General features: G+C 38.5%; 1 protein-coding gene across 2 annotated transcripts in view; it reads left to right on the forward strand.

The window, feature by feature from the left end:
- Positions 1-19,403, forward strand: part of RAPGEFL1 (Rap guanine nucleotide exchange factor like 1) — an 83,080-nt gene extending 63,677 nt beyond the window's left edge. The window contains exons 11-16 of one of the 2 annotated variants that reach the window (XM_026679684.2): positions 4,596-4,646; positions 5,533-5,620; positions 6,657-6,721; positions 13,664-13,718; positions 15,403-15,464; positions 16,668-19,403. In XM_026679684.2, coding sequence (XP_026535469.1) covers positions 4,596-4,646; positions 5,533-5,620; positions 6,657-6,721; positions 13,664-13,718; positions 15,403-15,464; positions 16,668-16,763 — 417 coding nt within the window. In that variant the 3' untranslated portion in view covers positions 16,764-19,403. The remainder of the gene's footprint in view (positions 1-4,595; positions 4,647-5,532; positions 5,621-6,656; positions 6,722-13,663; positions 13,719-15,402; positions 15,465-16,667) is intronic. The other variant, XM_087946827.1, reaches the window with a different exon arrangement.
- Positions 19,404-22,766: the final 3,363 nt, after the last annotated feature.

Genomic DNA, 22,766 nt, shown 5'->3' on the forward strand with positions numbered 1-22,766 from the left:
AAAATAGTGGTTTATAAAGTTTTCTGTATTCTTTCCTTAGCATGGTTACCATAGATTTTGGTAGACACTGAGTAAAAGAGTGTTAATGCCATCTTGAGGAGCAGCAGTAAATGTCTTTGATTATATGTTAGTCTTGCTTTGCTGCAGGATCCAATCTGGGTCAGTCACTGGGACAAAGGTTTTGTCTTCTGAACTTTTGGACTCGGGCTGGAGCCCAGATAGAGAAAAGTTCTCTGATATGGGCTCCAGCATGAGTCCGAAAGCTTGGAAGAGAAGACCTCTAGTCCTGATGACTGACCCAAATTGGATCCTGAAGGATTATCCTGGGACACGTATATTTGCTCTCATTCTTGCTTTAGTGATCACAGAAATGGGGTGAACTATTAGTCAGCAGTGTTGGAAAAGATGGTTACCACACCTTATTATGAAATTGCTATCCTTTGCACCTTTTTTAACTTGGTAGCCAGACAATGCTGGTAATAAATCGTTGCATTTAATTTTTTCTATATTTTCAGCCTGTCTTGTGCCTTGCTTGAGAAACCATTCAGCAAAAGAGCTTGATTTGTACAAATAGTTGCACAAGTGAAAATGTTTTTGTTTACTCAGATTTTGTAAATTTATTAGGAGTTACTGGTTTTATAATTATTATATTGTACTTTTTAATATTTATTTGTAGTATGTAGTTTTAGCACTTCTAGAAAGTACTAATATCTTTAACATGCTCATATTTAATCTGTGTCTGTCAACAGTCTATTTATATGCAAAGCATTATTGTTAGCATCTAAAATGTGTTTTTATTTCATTGTAGGCTGTCTGCTTACAACTGAAAGTGTGTTACTTGGCAGACCTGATAAATACTCCTTAATTGTCCTTGTTTCGCTTGGTAAATCTTGAAAGAAAATAAAGAATGAAAGCTAAACCTCACTTCATAGCAATAAAAAATGAGGCAAAGAGGTTCAGCAGGAAACAGGAAAAGTAGCTAAAGCTGCAAAGAAAGCTTTTAATAAAAATTGGATGTCTCTTCTGAGGATAATACTTGTTTCCAAGTAAATATGGTAGAATAATGCTGACTTTAAGGAAGAGCTTGCTGCATTAAGTAGTTTTATATTAAGTGCTGCATGGAATCACTGTTTTAATGCTCCTTCCCCTGTGGCTACAGGTAATTGCAAAAAAGGAATGTAAGGATATCAAAAGACTCTAGTCCAGAATTCATTATTTTTCTTACACTTTCTGAAAATCAGGTAAAAAAAAACTTGTTACAGCAATAGAATGGAAAACTGAGATTCCTTAAGTATCTGCTGTAAGATACTACATGTTGAAAGATTCACAGTTGCGATATAATGAGTGTTGAATTCATCTTCCCCTAGGAACTCCTAGGTTGACAGAGAAATACAGACACTAAGTTGTTCATTACATTCACAATGTTCCTTTTGGCTGTTTTGCAAGAGCCACTTTTCCTGTTTATCAGGAATTGGGGGTACACATAGTTTTTAATAGCTGGGCTCCTCCTATAATTTCAAATAATCTTTGGCATCAGACTGTGTTGGCATCAAACAGAGATGCAAACAAGAAGCATCTATGATCCAGAAAACTCAGCAATAGGTTTTTTATTTGAGGACTCTTCCTCATGAAGAGTCCTCAAATATAACAGGGTTCCAGCAAGTAGGATTTCACCATTAATGGTAGATGTTTCCTTATTTAAGATTTACTGTTGTAATTTTTAGTTCTGAATAAATGTTGGGTTTATACAGTTTTTACAAAGCTTAGTATCTTAATCTTTGGGCTATACAGTCATCTGATTCCATGTTACATTAAACTATGGTTTGCCTAATGCACCATAGTTTACAACTCATAATAGCTAATTGACATAATACATAAATATGCACAATGGTTTTGATAAAATATCTATCAGGCCTTTAGTGAGTCCCTGTTCTTCTTTCTAAAATCAAATCTAAATCGTAATAGCAATAGCACTTAGACTTGTATAACACTTTATAGTGCTTCACAGCCCTTTCTAAGCAGTTTACAAAGTCAGCATATTGCCCCAACAATTTGGGTCCTCATTTTACTCATCTGAGAAAGATGGAAGGCTGAGTCAACCTTGAGCCTGGTGAGATTTGAACTACCATATTGCAAGCAGCCAGCAGTTAGCAGAAGTAGCCCGCAGTACTGCACTCTAACCACTACACCATCATATATAAAACAAAACCAGATGAGTAACATGCAGACATATGAGCTCACATTTTTTGTATAGAAATATATACATACATATATAGATTCATAGAATGTAAGTGTGGAAAGGCATCTTGAAGATTATCTAGTTCAATACCTGGACTAATGCAGGAATTTATATTACAACATCTCTAACAAATCATAATGGTTAAACACCTCCAATAAATGAGATTTTACCATTTTCATGGCAGTCTGTTCCATTGTTGAAAAGCTCTTAGATTGGGAATTATTTTCCTAATGTCTAACTAAAATGTATTTTCTTGTAATTTATAAACTAGTTGTTTCTTGTCCTATTTTCTGGAACAGTCCTGAACATAACAGAACTTGACACTCCTGTAGCATGTTGGGTGGAGAATTCTGGGAGTCAAAATGCACACATCTTAAAGTTAGCCCTGTAGAGATATACTGCTGTAGGCTATTAACTGTTAATTGAATATGTTAACAGTGGTCTTCCTCATATAGAGGGAATAAAATGCCAAATGATTCCTCGAAAGGCAGCTATATAACCTGATTGATGTCTATGAGAGGCATGTTACCTCTCAAAGTATTTTATTAATGGATTCAATGGATCTAGCTCAGATCCAAGAACCAGTTCCTCTATTCTATGTAATTATTATGCGGCATATGTATCTTTAGCAGTCACATTCATTCAAAACATATTTCAGGATGGAACGGTATACTTGTATCACTCATTGTATATTGAAAGAGGCTGGGAGCCATTTTGTAATGCATGTGGGCTTAAATTACCACCCTTCAAGATTTAACACACTAGTTAGCCAAATACAGTCCTAAATGTACTGACTGAGCCTGAAAATGGTTGCTGCACCTGAAGAGATCTGCTCAGGGGTGGGATTCAAAAATTCCAGCAACCAGTTCGCTGTCTACCGGTACTTCCGGGAGGGCCGTTTTTTGCCTTCCCAAAGGTCAAGAGATCTCCCCTGGGCCTCTGGGAGGGCAAAAATGGCCTCCCCCGGGCTCTGGAGGCCCACCAGAAGCCAGAAACAGGCCCATTTTCAGACTTCCAGAAGGCCCGTTTTTCCCCCCTCCCAGAGTCTCTGCGCTGACCCTGTATCGTGTGGAGACTCCTGGGATGGGAGGGACACGGTGTGCGGGGCCAGCTGGTCAGTTGAAATGTTCAGTGAACCAGAAGAAAACTTAACATCCGGTTCACCTGAACTGGTCTGAACTGGTAGAATCCCACCCCTGGATCTACTTGTTCTCTTATTATTATCTTATTAAATTTATTTGCCACCCATCTCATTTTAAAGCAACTGAGTGGCTTACACCCTAAAAACACGTTAAAATCATCAAATACAAATATTCCAAACCAATAAAATTATAATATAAACAAAATAAAATTATTGTGACAAGATGGAGGAGGGAGCTGGATGCATGAGGGGGGAGGGGGGATTAGCTCTTAATTAATCAACCATCTCTGGTGTGAAGCCTATTGGGACCCAAGCCATCTGGCAGAACTAGGTCTTAAGGCTCTTGCAGGAGGTCAGAAGGATGGGAGCTGATCTCACCTCAGAGGGTAAGATATTCCACAAGGCAGGAGCCGCAGGAGAGAAGGTTCTTCTCCTGGACCCCGCCAACCAAAGTTTCTTGACTGACAGCCCCCTCTGAGTATGCTGACTGACAGCCCCCTCTGCCAGCAGGGGTGGGGTGGGCCAGTCCCTTCAGGGTGAGATGGTTCCTCAAGTTCTCTTATGGTCCTTGCTAGACAACTGGGCATGTTAGATGGTTCTAGTTGTAAGATGCAGTCTAACATTCATTAAAAAAGCTGATCTAAAACATTAGAAAACATTAGAAAACAGCATAAATTATCAGTTTAAATTTTTAAACAGGTTTGCCTGTTTAACTACTCTCCCTTATCTGAAGTCTCAAAGGGTTATGTACCTAATGCCTGAAAATTAGGAGATGAGTTTGTGCTTCACTCTTCATTTTACAATGAATTCCATTAAACCAGGGATTATTGTAAACCTCATTGTGGTCATTTGTTTTCCTCCAAAATATCAGATGTTTCTCAGAAGCTATACATAGCTTCTATACTGGGGCACTTCTGACACATTACCTTCTCATGGAGAAATCTTTATTTTTTGTCAAAGCAGTTGGAAGGGAAAATGTTGGTAGACACGCCTTCCTCCTCTTTAAATTGTAGCTTGCTCAATTTACTTTCAGTCAACATCTGCAAGTTTTCCACAGCGCTTAGCAGCCTTTTGTCTGGATAGATTAGCCCACATCCTTCACTGAAGACAGACTGAACAGGACAAACTCTGCTTTGAATGGATTGTTTTTAAAACATCTTATCCATTTAGAAATGTTTATATCTCTGATTATCACTCTGTTTGTTTTTCTTCCAGAAGCTTCCAGGCAAATTTAAAAACTTGTTTCGTAAATTTGAAAACCTCACGGTAAATCATTCATATTTGCTTTAAAAAAGAGTTGGTAAAAAGTGGTGACTAAAAGGAACTAAAAGTGTGCAATGCAAGCACAAGAGCATCTAGTTCAAATATTTTATTATTATTTTATTTTAATCCTCCTTTATTATCAGCCTTAAATTCTCTCCATTTTTCTCTTTTCTCCTAAATCAAAACTAGAAAAAAAATCTAGATTTTAGGCTATTTCACTTCCAGCAATTAAGATAAATCTTTTCCCACTGATAAGCTCAGTTTAGATGCTGCAAACCCTCTCTTCTAATGTTTTTTAGCAGTCATTGATTTGTTTCTTTTCTTAATACAGTGTTTAACAGTGTCCTGGGTAGTCTCCTAGTTTTCTTGAAAGCTTACTGAGGATCTTCTAGAAACAATTGGCTGTAACATTTTATATGAAAAACAGACCCATGATTTTAATATCATCAACTGAGCTATGCCAGATTTTTTAATATTTGTAGATTTTTGCTGTCAGCTAGCATGAAATAAGTATACGCCAAAAATGTTGCTTGGAATCTCTTTTAACATTTGGATATAAAATTTTGGGGAAAAAACTACTGCCAGATACGGTTTTTCATCCTGAAGGTCCACATTTTTAAATAAGAGATTTTTCCCTTCCTTTTTTTCTTTTTTCTTTGCTCTTTCAAAGTAATTCGGCATAGTTCAAACAGTCTTTGTGATGATTGGAATGATTTTGAACCTCCTAGCCTCATAAAGATTCATATTTAACACATTTAATTGGATATATCCATGGCTTTGTGTTCTGTAGTTTAACTAAAAATGGGGGTGGGGGAATGGCTGCAGTTGATTCTGTCTCTGCTTTTATCTCAGAAAATATTGAGTTTTTCATTTCTTTTTTGCATTTCAGGATCCCTGTAGGAATCATAAAAGCTACAGAGAAGTTCTGTCTAGGATGAAACCACCCATTATCCCCTTTGTGCCCCTCATCCTAAAAGGTTAGTAGTACTTTATGGATATGGAGTCCTTGCTTTTCTCAAACTGGAATGTGTGCAAAACCGTCTCAGGACTCTTCTGCAAAATTTACTAACTGGTTCATATTGACAGAACTTGACTGGATGATGTCATCCTCAGCTTGTCTTTCTCCTAGCACAGAAGCAATTTACTATTGTGCTTTTCTGCCCTATTAAAAAAAAACACTAATGTTTTTCAGTTTGTCCTGGCAGAGATTTAGCCTTGTGGTTTCCCTCTTTAATCAGTCCGGGCCAGGGATATCCCACCTTGGCAACTTTAAGATTGTGGATTGAACACATCTAGAGAGTACTTAGTTACTCCCAAGATAGCAATAGCATAGCACTTAGACTTATATACAGCTTTATAGTGCTTTACAGCTCTCTCAAAGCAGTTTATAGAGTCAGCATATTGCCCCCAACAATTTGGGTCCTCATTTTACCCACCTCAGAAGGATGGAAGGCTGAGTCAACCTTGAGCCTGGTGGGATTCGATCTGCCAAATTGCAGTAGGAGTCGCTTGCAGTACTGCACTCTAACCACTGTGCCACTGAGGCTCAAGAATGTTCAAGAAGCAGAATTTATTCAGGAAAAATTTTAATGTTATTTTAGTTATCAATAAAACTATTATTTTTCTCCTATGTATATGAATATTTTCAATCCATTCTTGAGAAAAAACTATTTGTGATAGTGTTTTAAAGACAAAAACTTGTTTTCCAAAACTGATACAGAGTCTCCTGGAAATAGCAAGTTTCACATTCTTCATCATAACTACTCATATTCTTTTGATGTTTCTCTTATACGTGCGTATAATTCCATGAAAATAACAGACACTGAGCTATTAGCAGAATTAATACTTAAATTTGCCTTGGAGCATAAATAGAGGGTTTTCTTCTAACTTGCTACATTCTATTCCAATTGCAGCAGAAAAGGATTATTTGCTTGGTAGCCATAGCTAAATGTTAGAAATTGTTGCTTTTCATCCTTCTCTCAATTTACTTTTCCTATTTTTCCCTCTTTTCAGACTTGACATTTTTGCATGAAGGTAGCAAAACCTTAGTGGATGGATTAATCAATGTAGAGAAACTGGTAAGAATATGTATCAAATAATTCTCAGTTTTCTTTACTGTGTACTTCATAGTGACTTTAATTTCCCAGTTTACAAAATGGGAGTAATTATGTCATAAAAAGGGAATAAATCTAAAGTCTGTCTAGTTCAATGCCCCCAACTAGGGATTGGTGCCATGGAGAGAGATTTTTCCACGGACTGGAGGGGGCTTAGTTTTGCAGGCTGCCTGCAACCTGTGGATGGGGCTTCACTTGTTTGCATGGTCTTGTTTCTGGCATGCCACAGCCTGATGCCAGTCCACAGATTGGGGGTTGGGGATCCCTGGTCTAGTCCATCTTCTTTCAGGGGGTCCTCAAAACAAAAATTAGTCTCCATAAGGAAATGCAATTTTAAGCATCAGAAAAATTGTAAAATGATATATTAACTCAGATGGTTGTAAAATCAGCGGGGTGAATGCATGTAAGAGACATTTGCTTTCTAAAGTGGGCTAAATGTCTGGTTGCAGTTCTAGATAATTTGCCATTTGCGAGACTATAAAAATTGTATACAATGAAAGGCCAAAAAAAGATGCTGCCTGATTTGGCACTCTCACTTGATGAAATTAATTTGCCTCCATGATAAATATGAAAAAAGCACCTGCAAGATTGTTGTGTCTATTTCTTGCCAAATTTGTGCTAGTTTTCTCTAATCACAATCACAGTGTTGCTGCCACTGGCAGGTACACTGATTCCTTAATTATGTGGAACTTTCTTATGCACTCAACTAGGATGAAGTGACAGGTAAGACAAAGATAAATGTTTTATTTCTAAGTGCCTTTTCTCCCAGCCCAGTCTATAAAGGGACTTCTGAAGGGAAAGGCTAGGCTTTTCTTACCTGCAAAACGTTGCTGGGAAATTTCTGATTCTGGATCTATAAGCTTTGGAATCATTTAAACAGGGATTTTTCTTTCACCTAATTCTTTGGAATAAAATGCCTTCAAATTAAAACCTGTTTCAATTTTTTTACTGGGGCAAAACTATTTCACTTATTTTAGCATCCAGGAAAGAAAAATGAAAGACATTTCAGGTTTAAAATCTGACTTATCACTGGTCTGTTTAGACTGGAATTATCAACATGACTGTCAATGTTTTTTCAGGTGAGGATAAGATTTTTAGTCCTATGCGAAACGTGATCTCAAAACATTTTCCATGTAAAACAAATGTTTTGTCACCAAGCTATGTTTCTTCCAAGAGCTCACATTCAAAGCTGTGATGCATTTGCAACTTCGTTATTACACCAGACATCACTTGTGTGATTTCTCTCCTTCACAGATACAAGCACACACCCATCTTCACATATAGCTAAGAAAAAACTTAGGTGCTGCTCTATATTATACTCATTTATTTTGCAATAATCTCTTTACACTATTATAAAAATATTTTTGTTCATTTGCTTTAAGATATAATTAAAAATATTAACCTACAATGCTGAACAGTTCAGAAGAAACATTTCACAGTTATAACAAGTGACATAGGAGACAGTGCATAAGGTGGTGACTAAGCATCCATACTTATGCGTTTATGTATAGATTTCCTGTGCCTCTTTCCTATGCCTCTTTTCCTTCAGTCCTAGTGTAACGCCTAGGTTTCAGCCTTTGCAATTGGGGAAAGAAAAGAGGTTGGGCTGTGCACAGATGGCCTCTTGAATTAGCTCCATTCAGGCACTCTTCAGCATAAAACACTTACCATGTGAGCGTACTGGTTGAATCCTATCCCCTACTGATATCTCTGAAATGACATCAGCTTCCTATAACCATTTGCCTGTTCCCTGCAGCTGCAGGGACAAAGCAGGGGATGGCCTATAATTCAGATTTTTCCCCCTGGATATGGAAACTCACATGTATTTAGTTGCATCCACAGCTAGGCATAAGTGAGTTTCCAGTTCATTATATACATTAAATTTATTAATATATTTTTATCCTGCCTTTATTTATTTAATTTATTTATTTGGGGGTGGGTTTTTTTGTATTTTTTTTTTTTTTTTGCTTTCCATTTCACTGATACAGCGACTCCGGGCAGTTACAATATGATAAAAAGTGGGGAAATCGTACAAGACAATTATAATGAGAGGAATTAAAGAAAAAAGCTAAAAACTAGTACAGTGGGCAATATTGGGAATCTTCTCTACCCATTCAGCGGCCATTTCAACGTGGCAGAGCTCTGTCGGGCGCTGACCAAGTGACAGAGCCAAGTTTTCAAGCTCTTCTGGGAGGCCAAGAGTATGGAGGTAGATCTAACATTTCCAACAGGAGAACATTTCAGAGGTGTGAGCCACAGCTGAAAGGCTCTTCTCCTGGACCTCCACAATTATTATTTTTTTTAGATCCAAAGTAGCCCTTTCCACTAGAACAAGTGAGGCAAAACTCCCATCAGGGTGAAATGGCTCCCCAGATATCATATAAGTAACTCAAGGTGGCAAACGTATCTAATACTCCTTCCTTGTCCTCTTTTGTCACACAACTACAATAACCCTGTGAAGTGAACTGGTTGAGAGTGGGTGACAGGCCAGTCTCCCAGCCAGCTATTGGGCCTAAAGTGGTCTAAACTCAGTGTCCTAATTTCTAGGCCATCACCAAACTGGTTTTCATACATAACCTTTCTTCCTATTATGCTGAAGGAACAATACATGCAGGAAGGTATTGCTCTGAGTGTCCTGGATGTAATAATGCCTGAACAGGGGTATTTTCTGCAGAAGTAATGGATTTGTATTTATTTTAGCAAAACTTTCCCAAAAATTTATTGGTGGAGAGTAAATCTCATAATTTGAAATAGCAAATTCAAATTTCCCCATTATTAAACTATTTTTATTATTACAGATGACAGCACCAATTTTAAACACAAATTATACTCTTTGCCTGCTATTTTTTATTCATCATAAGCTCTAAGACCTTATACTATTTTTGGGAAAGAAGGTGAAGGGAAAAATGGTGGGTAGGGGAAAACTGTGGAGCATATATGGAAGAAAGAGTTTTATTTTTCTAAAAAGATAGGGGGAAACATTATCTCTTGAGAAAGGATAATTTATAGCACTAATGGAAATTTAAAGATTGGAATGGTAGGATCTCACCCTTAAGAACATTGTTTAATAATTCCCCCTGAAATTTTCCCATTGCAAAATAGAGGAAGCAAGCAAGCAAGCAAGCAAATAAGCAAGCAAACAAGCAAGGGGCTTCAGGGACAATGTGGGACAAAGTAGGAATTGTCTCATTATGGATGATTCTCTGTGTCAGGATCCTCAAGGTCAATAGCCTGACCTGGAGTAGAAATGCTTTGGGCAGAGGGCTTTGCTCTTTCGGCTGGTCTAGGGAAGACTGGGGGTGGGGGCTTGGTATTTATGCCAGGCCACACTGGTCAGATTTACAGATTGCTGGCTCAGTATGGTGACCCCACCCCCATAGCATTTGATGTCCAAAGCGACATCTGAAGATGGGGGGGGGGGAGATTGCCTTTCAAAATATTAATAATAAGTTGCGCAAGAGAAAATGAAGGTCTAGCAGAGATGACTGAGTTTTAGGGAGTAGGAAGGCCCATTCCCTCTATAGTTTACCCAGAGAAAAATCCCTTCCACCCCCAGCCCAGGCCAAAGGCATACAGGTTTATTGTTCAGCTGCATAGTAAGTCCGAAAGCATTTTTTCTCTGCTGCAAAGGCATAAGAAGAAATGGATGCTGGAGGCTAGAGCTGTTCTAATTTTCTGCCTCAGAGCTCATCTTTTTCTGACTTTCCTGCTGAGGCTGCTCACCATGCTAGGATGTAACAAGCTGCAAGAAACACTCAGTGTTATTTTGGTCCCTGCTGTAGGACTGGGGAAGAGTAGGAACGGTTGACTTTAGCCTCCAGCAAGGCTGAGCAAATGCAGTTTGACAGTGGGAGGATGGGAGGGCTCAGGTCCCCTCCACTCCTGCGTCTCCCCCCTACCCGGGGGAGATTATCTAGGGGTGAGTCTTCTGTACAGTGCCTAGCTCAGTGGGACAGTGGAGTTACCATGGCAACAGTTTTACAGAAGCTCTTGCAGTTCTCCTTGTTAAGAAACAAATGTGCATGTGTGAGAGAGATGTATTCAGTGCCCGAGTTGGCCCAGATTTTCTAGTCTCTGGGGAAGAGGAGACGGAGGTGGTAGTGGTGGTAGGATAAATGAAGCTACATCTTGGTCAGTGAAGCCATAGTTATTCTAATGACCTCACCCTCTTCCTCTGGCCTAAATGTGCATTGTGTGAAATGCAGAATTACTTGTAGGCTGGGCATTCATCTCTTCCAATTGTTAAAAAGAAAAGTTCTGTAATTATTCATATAACATATTTCCAGCGAGCTTGTTTATTCAAAAGAACTTGCTCAGCAGAATATGGAGCAGTAATCTTTTTTTTTTTTTTTAATTTGCTTTTGGCCATTTTTAACAGCGTGTATCTTAGATGGCATTTCAGGAGTTTTAGGAAAAAAGAGCATTTCAATATGATTCTTGTTGCAGAAGGTCAGCAATCATTTTTAATAAAGTCTGTAAATTGATATATGTAAATTTTATTCCCTCTTTTTTCATATACAACTCAAAGCAGAAATAATACCAATTCTCCTCTCCTCTTATTTTTTTTCACAAAAACATACAGTGACAAAAGATTTGTTTAGTAAAGTAATTTAAAGTCTCGCCAACCCTTGCTTGGTTACAGTTCTCAACAAAATCTTCTAGTGAATCCTGAAAATGAGAATAATTCAATCTGATAGCAAAGCTAGCTGTATGTTAAACAAACAACAGATAAGATGATAGATATTCTGGAGTCAATAAGGACTACTCTCATTATGTTGATAGAACTCTCCCTCTACTGGTGAAATAGTGCATCCCATTCAGCATCCCTCTGTGGGTGAGAGATATATTATAGGGCTTTGCTTCGTTGTACTATTCATAGGCCTTGAATCTTACCTCTACTGAAAATAATGGATTGATTAATTTATATTTAAAAATTCTGAGCAGCTTAATATATAAAAATAGTAATAAAATAAATAAATAAATCCCCAAAAATATCAGTATCTGGAGGTATATTAAATTTCTTCTCAACAATAGACATAAAAGGCTCCCACCACCACTGATCAACCTAACCCAAGGCTTGGAGAAAGAGCTGTTTTTAATACTTTTTAAAAAGGACATAAAGTGGAACTCATGCAAATCACGGGAAGAATGCTATTGTAGACAGCAACTCCTGCAACAGAGAAGGCCTACTTCCTGGGTCCTGCTAGATGACATGCTTGACTGATGGAATCAGGAATAAGCTAAGTCTGCTAGATCTTACAGGGCAGGCAGAAGTCTCAGGAAACAGAAAACTAGGCTCTGTGACCGTGATGGCGAATCTGTGGCACGCGTGCTACAGGTGGCACGCAGAGCCATTTGGGCCAGCACGTGAGCCACAGGCAAATTTACCTCACTGCGCATGTGCGTGCCTCACAGCTGATTTTCAGCCTTTTTGAGGCTTTTTTCGGCCTTCCGGAGGCTTGAGGAAAACCTTTGCAGGCTGAAAAATAGGCCCATTTCGTCACTTCCTGTATTTCTGGAAATAACGGAAGTGATGAAACAGGCCCATTTTTCGCCCTACAAAGCCTGCAGAAGCTTCCCTCAAGGCATTGGGAGACCGAAAAAGGCCCCAAATGGGCCGAAAATCAGCTGAGGTGCAGTGCAGGTAAGGGGGTTGGGGGCGCACATTGCCTTCTGGGTGCTGGCACGCAAGTGTGCACACAATTTTTGGCACAGGAGCCCAAAAATGTTAGCCACCACTGCCCTATGACATCTAGAGCCCAAAAATGTTAGCCACCACTGCCCTATGACATCTAGATCTTTAAAAATGTCAACCAGAACCTTAAACGTCACCCAGAAGCTGAAAAATATCCAGTGTAGTTCAAGGGGCATGAATGTTGTATAGGCATGTCATGGCTGACTTACCACCACTTGTGCCACTATATTTTGTACCGTCTGTAATTTATGAATTGTTTTCAAGGGTAGTCCCATATATAGTGCACTGCAGAATCCAATTTGAGATCACCAAGCCATGAGGATTGTAAGAAAGGACTCCTATTTGACAAAGGGTATAATTGATTCACCCAATGTGAAGGTTCTCCTGGCCAAAGCTGCCATCTGTTCTTCAAGCAGATCCTTGAGTCCAGGAGGACCCTGAGATTATGCACAAAACTCTCACAGCCTTCAGATATTGGGAAGACTTCAACATCATCATTTGGCCAGCCCAGTGAGGGGATGTATGACAACATCATCAGCATATATCCCCTCACCGAGGCTGGCCAAATCAGCATATGGATAATATTGACCCAAAACAGCAGATGGCCTAACCTAGCAGCTCCACTTAGATGTTAAATAAAAGGTATAAGAATGGTGAGCCTATGACTTCCCATAGATCATGGGCTTGACTGTTCTCTTCCCACCAACTTCATTTCTGAAACTGGCCATGGATAAAGGAGGATAATCACCATAACACTATGTTTCCCATTCTCTGCAGAACAATACTATGATCTATGTTATTGAAAGTTACTGAAAGAGCAAGAAAATTTAGGATGGTTGGCCCTCCTCAACTTAATTCCACCAGCTCATCTACAAGTGTGATTGGTGTGATTTTTATAATGTATTAAACACTGGCTCAAAACTTCAATGAAAAGGGCTTAGATAATTTGTTTTCTTTAGTTCCCTTTGTAAATAAAATCCAATCACCTCCTGGATCCAACCACCTTCTTCAAAAAATGGTTTATCAGATGTGTGAGGGATAGGTAACCAACAAACAAACTTCCTCTGTGAAAATGGAAAAATAGTGCAACTTCAATAAGCATTTACTTTCTGCTTACGAACTTCAGTTGTTTACTAATGAAATATGATCAATATTATTTTGTACAATCAAAATTTAGATGTATTCTTTCCCCTTTCTATTCTCTTTTGCAGCATTCAGTTGCAGAAAAAGTACGCATGATCAGGAAATGTAGAAGTCGACCTCTCTGTAAGTATTTATATCACAAGGGGGGCTATTTGTGGTTTTAGTATCAATAGCTATAAGACTTTTAGCAAAACATGGAAGAAACACAATATCTGAATAAATAATCTAGAATTTTAAACTGATCCATATATTGTTATGATCTGCTGAATTTTGTTTAAATAATTAAATGAACCTCTAAATCCCATTGTGGTGGAGTGGGGTTTTTTGTAGCAAATATATCCAGGCATTAGTTTGATTCATCTGCCACTCTAGGTCATAGTAAATAACTGGCATCAGAGGAGGAGCCTGCTTAGACTGCTACCTCCTTCATTGAGTAGCACAGCTCCAAAACCATGATTTCTGGATAGTTTGATGAACTGTGGTGTATGACTGTTGTATCTTGCTCAGTTGGCTAGGGAGAGCAGATAATTTAAAATCTCCCTTCTTCCCAAGTTTCTACCATAAAAGAAACTTAGAATACTAGTAGGCTGAACTTTCTGATTCCTCATAGTTTATATAAGGCAGTCTTAACTCTTCCATCAGGAATTTTCCATTTGACCTAGTCATATAGAAAATAGAAAGCTACTATGAGTCATCCTGGCTAAACTTCTTAACAAATGTTTTACCAATCTTGGAACACAAGAGGCAATTGCAATATTATAGTCTTGCATGTGGAAAAAATTGTCATGAGAATTTTTCTTATTAAACCAAGGAAGCAATTCTCTAGATGCAAAAATGAGTCTACTAAAGGGAAACATGGGAAAGAAAGAGACAGAAATTAAAAATACAGAATTCCAAATAAAATCAATAGACAGCCTAGCTAAACTAATTAATTATCACCTTGAAGAAACTCAGAGAGTGTAATTGGAAATCTGGCTCTGGGCTCACTGTTTGGATAGTGATGATAGCAATATATCTTCTTCCTGTTCTTTTCTTTTGTTTCTTCTTGAACACATCCTTAGAATATGGAAAAATTAAAATGAATTTCTTTTGATAGGATTCCAATATGCAGGCTACAAATTAGGGTGGTGGCTGAATATCTGCAAAGAATCTGAAGATATCTATCTACTGTCATTCTGTGGTTATCTAGATTTTTGCAATCCAGATTTGGTACTGATTTTCTGGGACTCCTTTACTGAACCAAGATAAATACTTCATCTCTTGTGTTCTGAATCTATCCTGCAAATCAGAACTTCATTTGTGACCAAACTATTTTACTAACACTTTCAGTGGGATAATGAGCACAATCTAATTTTCACCCACTGTGCAACTATATAAATAGGAATATAGCAAGAAGTTCTTTTGGAAATAAAAGCTGAATTCAGTCCATTAAAATACTGTGTATGGGTTAGTTTATCAGATACTTTAGGAGACTATATTGTGCCATACCAAAACCTAAGATGTAGTTACAGCTGGATTCCTACAGCGTATGATGCTATGATTTGCTTAGCTATAGGTTATACATTAAGTTCCAGTTGACTGAGTTCATACATTATAGTAAGCCATAAATTATAATTTATGAATCATAAATCGGTTTGAATACTAAGCCAAACAAACAGCTACATTATGACTTAGCATATTATGTATACTTAGCCTATAGTTGTTCAACAAACCATTATTAAATAAGCCATGATTTCATAAAATGTAAAGCCTAGTATGCGTAATGGCAAAGTTCCCTAAATATTCTTCTTCTTCCTTTCTTCCACAGGTTTGGAGATGGAGTCATCTCCTCAGCAGCTACAGACAAAGGCTTATGTCCGTCAATTCCAGGTTATTGACAATCAGAATTTGCTCTTTGAACTCTCTCACAAGCTGGAGTCAAACAGCCAGTGAAATCCCTGTCAATATGCAGGCATTGTTTAAAAAGAATGTTTACTCTGTATGATACTTGAGCACTTTTTGGATGTACAGGGGACCCACCTAGGCTTTGCCTTAGTTGTAGAGGCAAGTATGGAGTCATGGGATGGCAAGGATGAAGAGTCTTTGTCATGGCTGGCCCAAGCACGTTGGTGGAAAATTTAATGGCACCTTGTAATCTTACCGATTAGAGTGAGACACAATCTGCTCGGGAGCTCTCCTGCTAGATTCATCCATCCATTTTGATGTTAGAGCTGAAAAACCCAAATAGCACCTTTTTAGTTACTTCACAATATAGTGGAGCAATTTAATTGTGTCTTAACTCTTAATCAAGCCTCATGTCAGTTAATAATTCATAGGCAGGATTTTTTTCCAAAAAAATTCAATCCATTGGTCAATCTATCAGGGTTTTTGTTTTTTTTGTTTTTTTGCTCTGCTGCTTTTATTGTCAGTCAAAATACTGTATTAACAACTGAGGTGGTCATCTTATACTGCCTCATGGGGAAGCTTCATATGGTCTCCCTTTTACAGAATTCTTAAGACAGACAATAAAATGTCCAGAAGCGATGGAACATCTTTGTGGAGATCACATTCAATTGGATTTCTTGACTGAAGTTTGCACTGGAGATTGGAACCCTATTCATCAAGTTTATGTCTCCATCACGAGTAAATGTGACAAATCCTTGAAAATTACAAATATTTGAATCAGATTAATAAGCTTCCAATCTCAATAATTGGTAAAAGAGCAGTTGCCAGAGGCAGCATGTGCATAAATATCAAAAGGCATTTATTTTTTATAGCTAATATCTTATTAAAATATTTCTATAGTGTTAATGTACATTTATATTTCCTTCTGAAAAAAGCCTGCTGTGGAAGCATTTTAAGATTACCAGGAGATTCTCAGTCCTCCAGGGTTGATTTCCCCCGACTGTTAATCATAACCATGCATTTCAAAATCTAATTTTAATTGAGGTGAGAAAATCTTGTTAATATCCAGCTACAATAGATATACTGTATTTCTATTCTCTGGGATTTAAAATAATGAAAAATTTAAAATTTAATATGCATACAAAAATACCTGCTGTACTTCATTAATAGAGTATGTTTACTCAACAGATTTTAATTAACCTGAACCATTCCCATTCTGCTGAGAATCACTGTTTTATAGTCCTAGGCTGCATCAACAGAGGGGATAGTATCAAGATCACGTGAAGTGCTAGTACTTCTTTAAACTGCTTTGGTAAGATCACACTCAGAATACTGCATCAAGTTTTGGTCCTCATGATACAAAAGAGACTCTAGAAAAAGTGCAGAGAAGAGCAACAAAGATGATTAGGTGACTGAAGGCTAAAAATATGAAGAATGGTTGCAGGAATATCTAGTCTTATAAAGAGAAAGACTAGGAGTGACATGATACCGGTAGCAGTCTTTCAATAACTAAGCGGCTGCCACATAAAAGAGAGGGTCAACTATTCTGCAAAACATATCACGACAGGACAAGAAATAACAGATGGAAACTTATTCAGGAGAAATCCAACCTAGAACTAAGGAGAAATTTCCTGACAATGAGAAGAATAATCAGTGGAACAACTTGCCTCCAGAAGCTTTGGATGCTCCATCACTGGAGGTTTTTAGAAGAGATTGGACAATCATTTGTCTGACATGATAAAGGGTCGCCTGCTTGAGCAGGGCACTGGACTAGAAGACCTCCTCCAATTCTGTTATTCTGTTCTTCAACTTGATCTACTTTGTACTTTGACTAAACTCAATCAACTTTTTTCAGAAAGCCATGAAAGCTACAATCCATGATTCTGGATGCTATCTAGGCATTGAATATACCTGAAGGAACTGAATACATTTATATTTGAACATTTAGAATTTATCCCTTCCTCTTGGTGTGGCTCTAAAAAGGGCCATTGTAGGTATCAATATCAGCAAGACTGAAAGTAGTAAGGCTACCTACCATATCTGGTCTGCAAAAAACTGGGTGAACAGTCTTTATGTCACCTATTGGTATGTGAATTTGTGCAGCTCAGATATGGTGCCTACAGCTTCAGTGACTGTGAAGAACCAGGATGGGATATTACTATTTCATCTCAGGAGAGGATGTTGAGATTTTCCTTTTCTTTCATGAAACAATTTGTAAGAACCTTAGAAATGTTTAATTACTCCATACTATGCACACAAATGTAATGGCAGATAAAACAAATTTTGCCTTTGGTCTTGTAAAATAGGTATAATACAGCGACGGAGAATACCTGGACTATTGGACCTCTCATGACCTGTGGCCTCCACAGCCTCCCTCTCCCCACCACCAAACAATTATGCTTGTCTAAAAGGTTTTATTGAATGCACTAGAAGCCCTTTTTAAGCTTAATTGTTAACAAAGGAGTTGACTCTTAAAGGGGAGGGGACACATTGGAGAGGAAGAGATTTGATTTAATGATCTAAATCTTAACTGTGGATAAAACTGCAATAAATTGTCAAGGTAATACAGGATTAGGCAATATTTCTGCCTGTGTATTTATTGAAATAATATGTTTCAAGGACAATGGTCCCCTATTATCCCTTGTCCTGCCTTTCCTCTATGAACGAAGTGCACTTAAGGTGTACTAAAACATTGTTAACGTCTACTTCCAAATTATTATGAAAAATATATCCTGGTTCAGGGACACTTGTGTGTGTGTGTGTGTGTGTGTGTGTGTGTGTAGACTCAAAAAGAATCAAGATGGAGGTTATGACATGATTAAAGGCCCAACCCTTTTTTATGTGACATCACATATGTAAAAGGATGAGGGTTCAATTGAATGATCATGCTTAAAAGCAGTTAATTACAATGACAATTAACAGAATGGAACTAGGAAGATAGTATGTATTTTAGACTAATTTATTTGCAATAAAAATAAGAATTTGGAGACCTGTTTTAAGAGATGCCAATTTTCTGCAAACAGCTGTAGAGTAGCCTTCTATTAAGAAAGTTGTTTTACAAAATTGACAAGATATAAGAACTCTTGATAATAATCAGATCTGTACTTCTAACATGATAAGAGTATGCCTCTAGTTTGAGTTCTTGAATCTGAGTTCCATTCTGAAAGTGTGAATTAATCACAGGAATACTCTTCAGCATGCTCAGGGTGCATTTCCCACCCTATTGACCCACATGTCACGTCTGTATAGAATATAGTTTTATGCTTAAAGGGGAATACTTGAGTCTCAGTAAATTTCTTTTTAGAACTGAGTATTGCATTTCTCTCTGTTGCATTTCTAACGTATTTAATGCTTGGTCATTATTTTGATAGCTATCAAGGAACTAGATGCTAGAAATAAATCTCTATTACTTTTTAAATTGTTTTTCTGCTTTGCTGACTTTCTCTTTGATAAAGGTTAATGTATGTGTGGTGTGTAAGGGACAAGAGTTGCCTCTAGTGGCTTTTTTGTTCAGGGATTTTCATTTCAGGATCTCTTGGTCTTGTTTCTTTTTCTCTCTCCTGGTGAGAGCTTTTGGTCCCAGTGTCTGTGTGTATAATGTATATATCTATATATAGGTTGTATATATATATATATTTTAACAAAGCATTCTTGAATTGTACATGCATTTTTTTTTAAAAAAAGAGTTGTATCAAGCCAATATACAGAGATTTTTCTACTGTTGGAATGAGGGACAGCTCACTTACATATAGTCCTAAAAAGCTTCTGTAAACTGGAATATAAGATGCATTGCATTATTCCAAGAAAGCGCAGCTTATTTTTGGTCTGATAGCTATTATTACTATGATTGGTTGTTATTATTATTTTGCTACAGAAATGTTGGATAAGAAAACAATGGTGGAAATAAAAAGATTGCAACATATACTGGATTTTTATTGATCTTTTCATTACCTATCTCTCACAAAGCAAAGCCTTCACAAGTATTGAAATATTTTATTTTTCTAGTAAGGCTGATATACATGCTGGAGAAGATCCAGCAGCAGAATTTATTTTACTGATTTAAAACATAATAGGATTCACAAATGCCTGATAGCTTTTTGTTTTATTTTGTTCAATTTATAAACTCTTTATCAGAGGACTGCAGGTGACATAAAGAAAAAAATTCATCATAAAATACATAATACAAAATCAACTATAAGGAAACCTTTTAAACCCAAACTGCACCCTAGGAAATAGAAGCGATTATGGTACTGAAACCAGGAGACTGTTGAGTTCTAGTCTTGCCTTAGGCATGAAAGCCAAGTAGGCAACTTTGGCCAATACTCTCTCAGCCCAACCCACCTCACTGGGTTGTTGTGGGAAAAATAGGGGGAGGAAGGACTATTATGTATGTCTGAAGACTTCAGTTACTTATGAAATGATAAAGGCAGGCTAAAGAAATCTAATAAAACAAGATAAAATATGTTATGAAACAGTTTTACAAACCACTGGCAAGGGAATATTAAAGAACCAAGTTTTGCTAAAAGACAGCAAGCTCGAGGACATGGCAGAGAGGGAATGCTGTTCCAAATAGTAGGTCAGTGGCAGAGAATCCATACTTCTCAAGTCTAATGACACCATTTGGTAGATAAGACTGGACTGTGCTGTCCTTATCAGTTCTTTTGGAATAGGAACAAATTATTGGATAGAGTTAGCTTTCTACATATCCAAATCCTGAACTGTTAAAAGCACCTTAATGTTTTTTTAAAAACAAAAACAAATTGTAAGCATACATACTATTAAATAGAGTCATATACAAAAATGCATACACTTGTACGTTGTGTATGTATTGGTATCCCATTATGATCCATTCAATCCAGATGGATTATTGTGTTTAGTATAGATGCTTCAAAGCAATTGCTGAAATTAAATGCATGCATGGAAATGCCAGGATGGAAACAGCCTTAATGGAGGAAGCAATTACAAAACAAAGAATCAAGTTATCTTCCTTGAAACTATAAAGGCCCTCATGGCTAACATTTTACAAATGTAAGCAGTCACTGATTTGTGGCACTTCTAACTCTCATATGGAGACTCTCTTCTGTTGTCTTCAGACTCTAATACGAAGACTTGATTTTGTCACCAGGTATGGGGGTCAGGAGATGAAGCTGAGCCTATATGTTGGTTGTGTTAACTTGTGACTATATTAACTTGTGACTGATAGGTCTGTTTTACCCCAAATGGTTCTGTTTTTCTGCCCCCCCCCCCCTTTTATGTTTTAACACTTTAATTTAGCATCTGCTAGAGATAAGAGTTGCACATTGTGGAAGATTGCACATTCCATGTTAGCATTCATAAATATGCAGTTGAAGCAAGATTCAGCACATATAATAACTATAAAATTTGACTTATTTCTAGAATGGTAGATGCAGGCCATCTACATTTAAGCTCTCAGGAAAGCAATAGCAGACTTATATACCGCTTCACAGTGCTTTACAGCCCTCTCTAAGCTGTTTACAGAGTCAGCATATTGTCCCCAATCTGAGTCCTCATTTTTGACCTCGGAAGGATGGAAGACTGAGTCAACCTTGAGCTGGTGACATTCGAATTGTCAGCAGTTGGCTGGCAGTCAGCAGAATTAGCCTGTAAAATACTGTATTCTGATTTAGAGAGTCACAAAGTTTCCTATTTAAGTTCTAATAAGAAAACAAGTGTTCAAGTAACCTTACAGTATTTCAGAACTAACTTTCAGGAATCCTTAAGAAGTAGGATTAAGACTCAATTGGAAATTTTGTGAAGTAAGAGTAAGACCCTGTTGCTCCTGAGGAAGTGGACAGGATCCTAGGGAGCATGAGCGCAAGCATCTGTATTTTAGACCCATGTCTAAAGTTTCTCCTGGGAAACTTGTGAAAGTTTCCCAGGAGGTAACAGGCGGGTGGACTCTGGCGGTGATTAATGCTTCTCTACAGGAGGGAACAGTGCCCCAGCACTTTAAGGAGGTTGTGGTCCGCCCTCTTCTTAAAAAACATCGCTGGACTCTACCCGGTTGGATAATTTCCGGCCTGTCTACAATCTTCCCTTTTGGGGGAAGGTTGTTGAGAAGGTGGTCACGCAGCAGCTCTAGTGGTTTCTGGATGAAATGGATTATCTCAACCCCTACCAGTCAGGATTCAGGCCTGGATTTGGGACAGAAATGGCATTGGTCGCACTTTTGGATGATCTCTGGCGGGAGCTGGATGGGGGTAGTGCATCCATCCTTGCTCTACTTGACCTCTTGCCGGCTTTTGATACCATTGACCATGGGATTTTCCTGGGCAGCTTTGGAAGATGGGAGTGGGAGACCTTGTGCTGTCTTGGTTCACTTCCTCAGTGGCCGCTCTCAGTCAGTGTTGATAGGAGGGGAGAAACCCAACCCTCGCCCACTGCTTTACAGGGTTCCACAGGGCTCAGTATTCTCTCCGCTCCTGTTCAACATTTATACGAAGCCGCTGGGTGAGATCATCCGTCACCATGGACTGAGGTATCACCAATATGCTGATGATACTATGTCTCGGCCCATGGTGAGTTAAGTGTTGCTGTGTCCTCCCTCTTGCAGTGCCTGTTAGGGGTTGGATGGGGAGCAACGGGCTGAAAGTAAATGCTTGTAAGACCAAGTGGCTCTGGGTTTGGGGTTCTTTGGCTCAGGGAGAATTATCATCATTAGTCTTGGATGGAGTGGCACTACCCCAAACAGATCCTGTTCATAATCTAGGGGTTTTTCTGGACTCACGACTCTTGTTCGAAGAGCAGGGGGTGGTCGTGGCCAGGAGGGCCTTTGCGCAATTGCGGGTTGGGCACCACTTACGCCCTTTCCTGGATCAGCAGTCCCTATTCATAGTCACTCATGCCCTGGTCACTTCCCGTCTTGATTATTGCAACGCGCTCTACATGGGGCTGCTCTTGAAGAGCATCCGGAAGCTCCAGTTGATGAAAAATACAGTGGCCCACATGGTTTTGTGCAGACCCCGGTATGTATGTGTCACCTCTCCTGTGGGAGCTACACTGGTTGCCGATTTGCTTCCGGGTGCAATTCAAGGTGCTGGTTGTCACCTTTAAAGCTCTTCATGGCTTGGGACCAGGTTATCTGAAGGACTGTTTCTTGCCGATCACATCTACCCGATCCATCAGAGCAGTGAGGCAGGGAATGTTGTGGGTCCCATTCATGAGGGAGATATACCTGGTGGGACCCAGAAGAAGGGCCTTCTCCGTGATGGCTCCCTCTCTCTGGAATATCATTCCCACAGAGATTAGAATGGCCCCCACTCTAGG

Source organism: Notechis scutatus, chromosome Z (genome assembly GCF_049901735.1).
Source record: "Notechis scutatus isolate UNSWTSFEM ecotype Mainland chromosome Z, rNotScu1.2, whole genome shotgun sequence".
NCBI lineage: Eukaryota > Metazoa > Chordata > Lepidosauria > Squamata > Elapidae > Notechis > Notechis scutatus.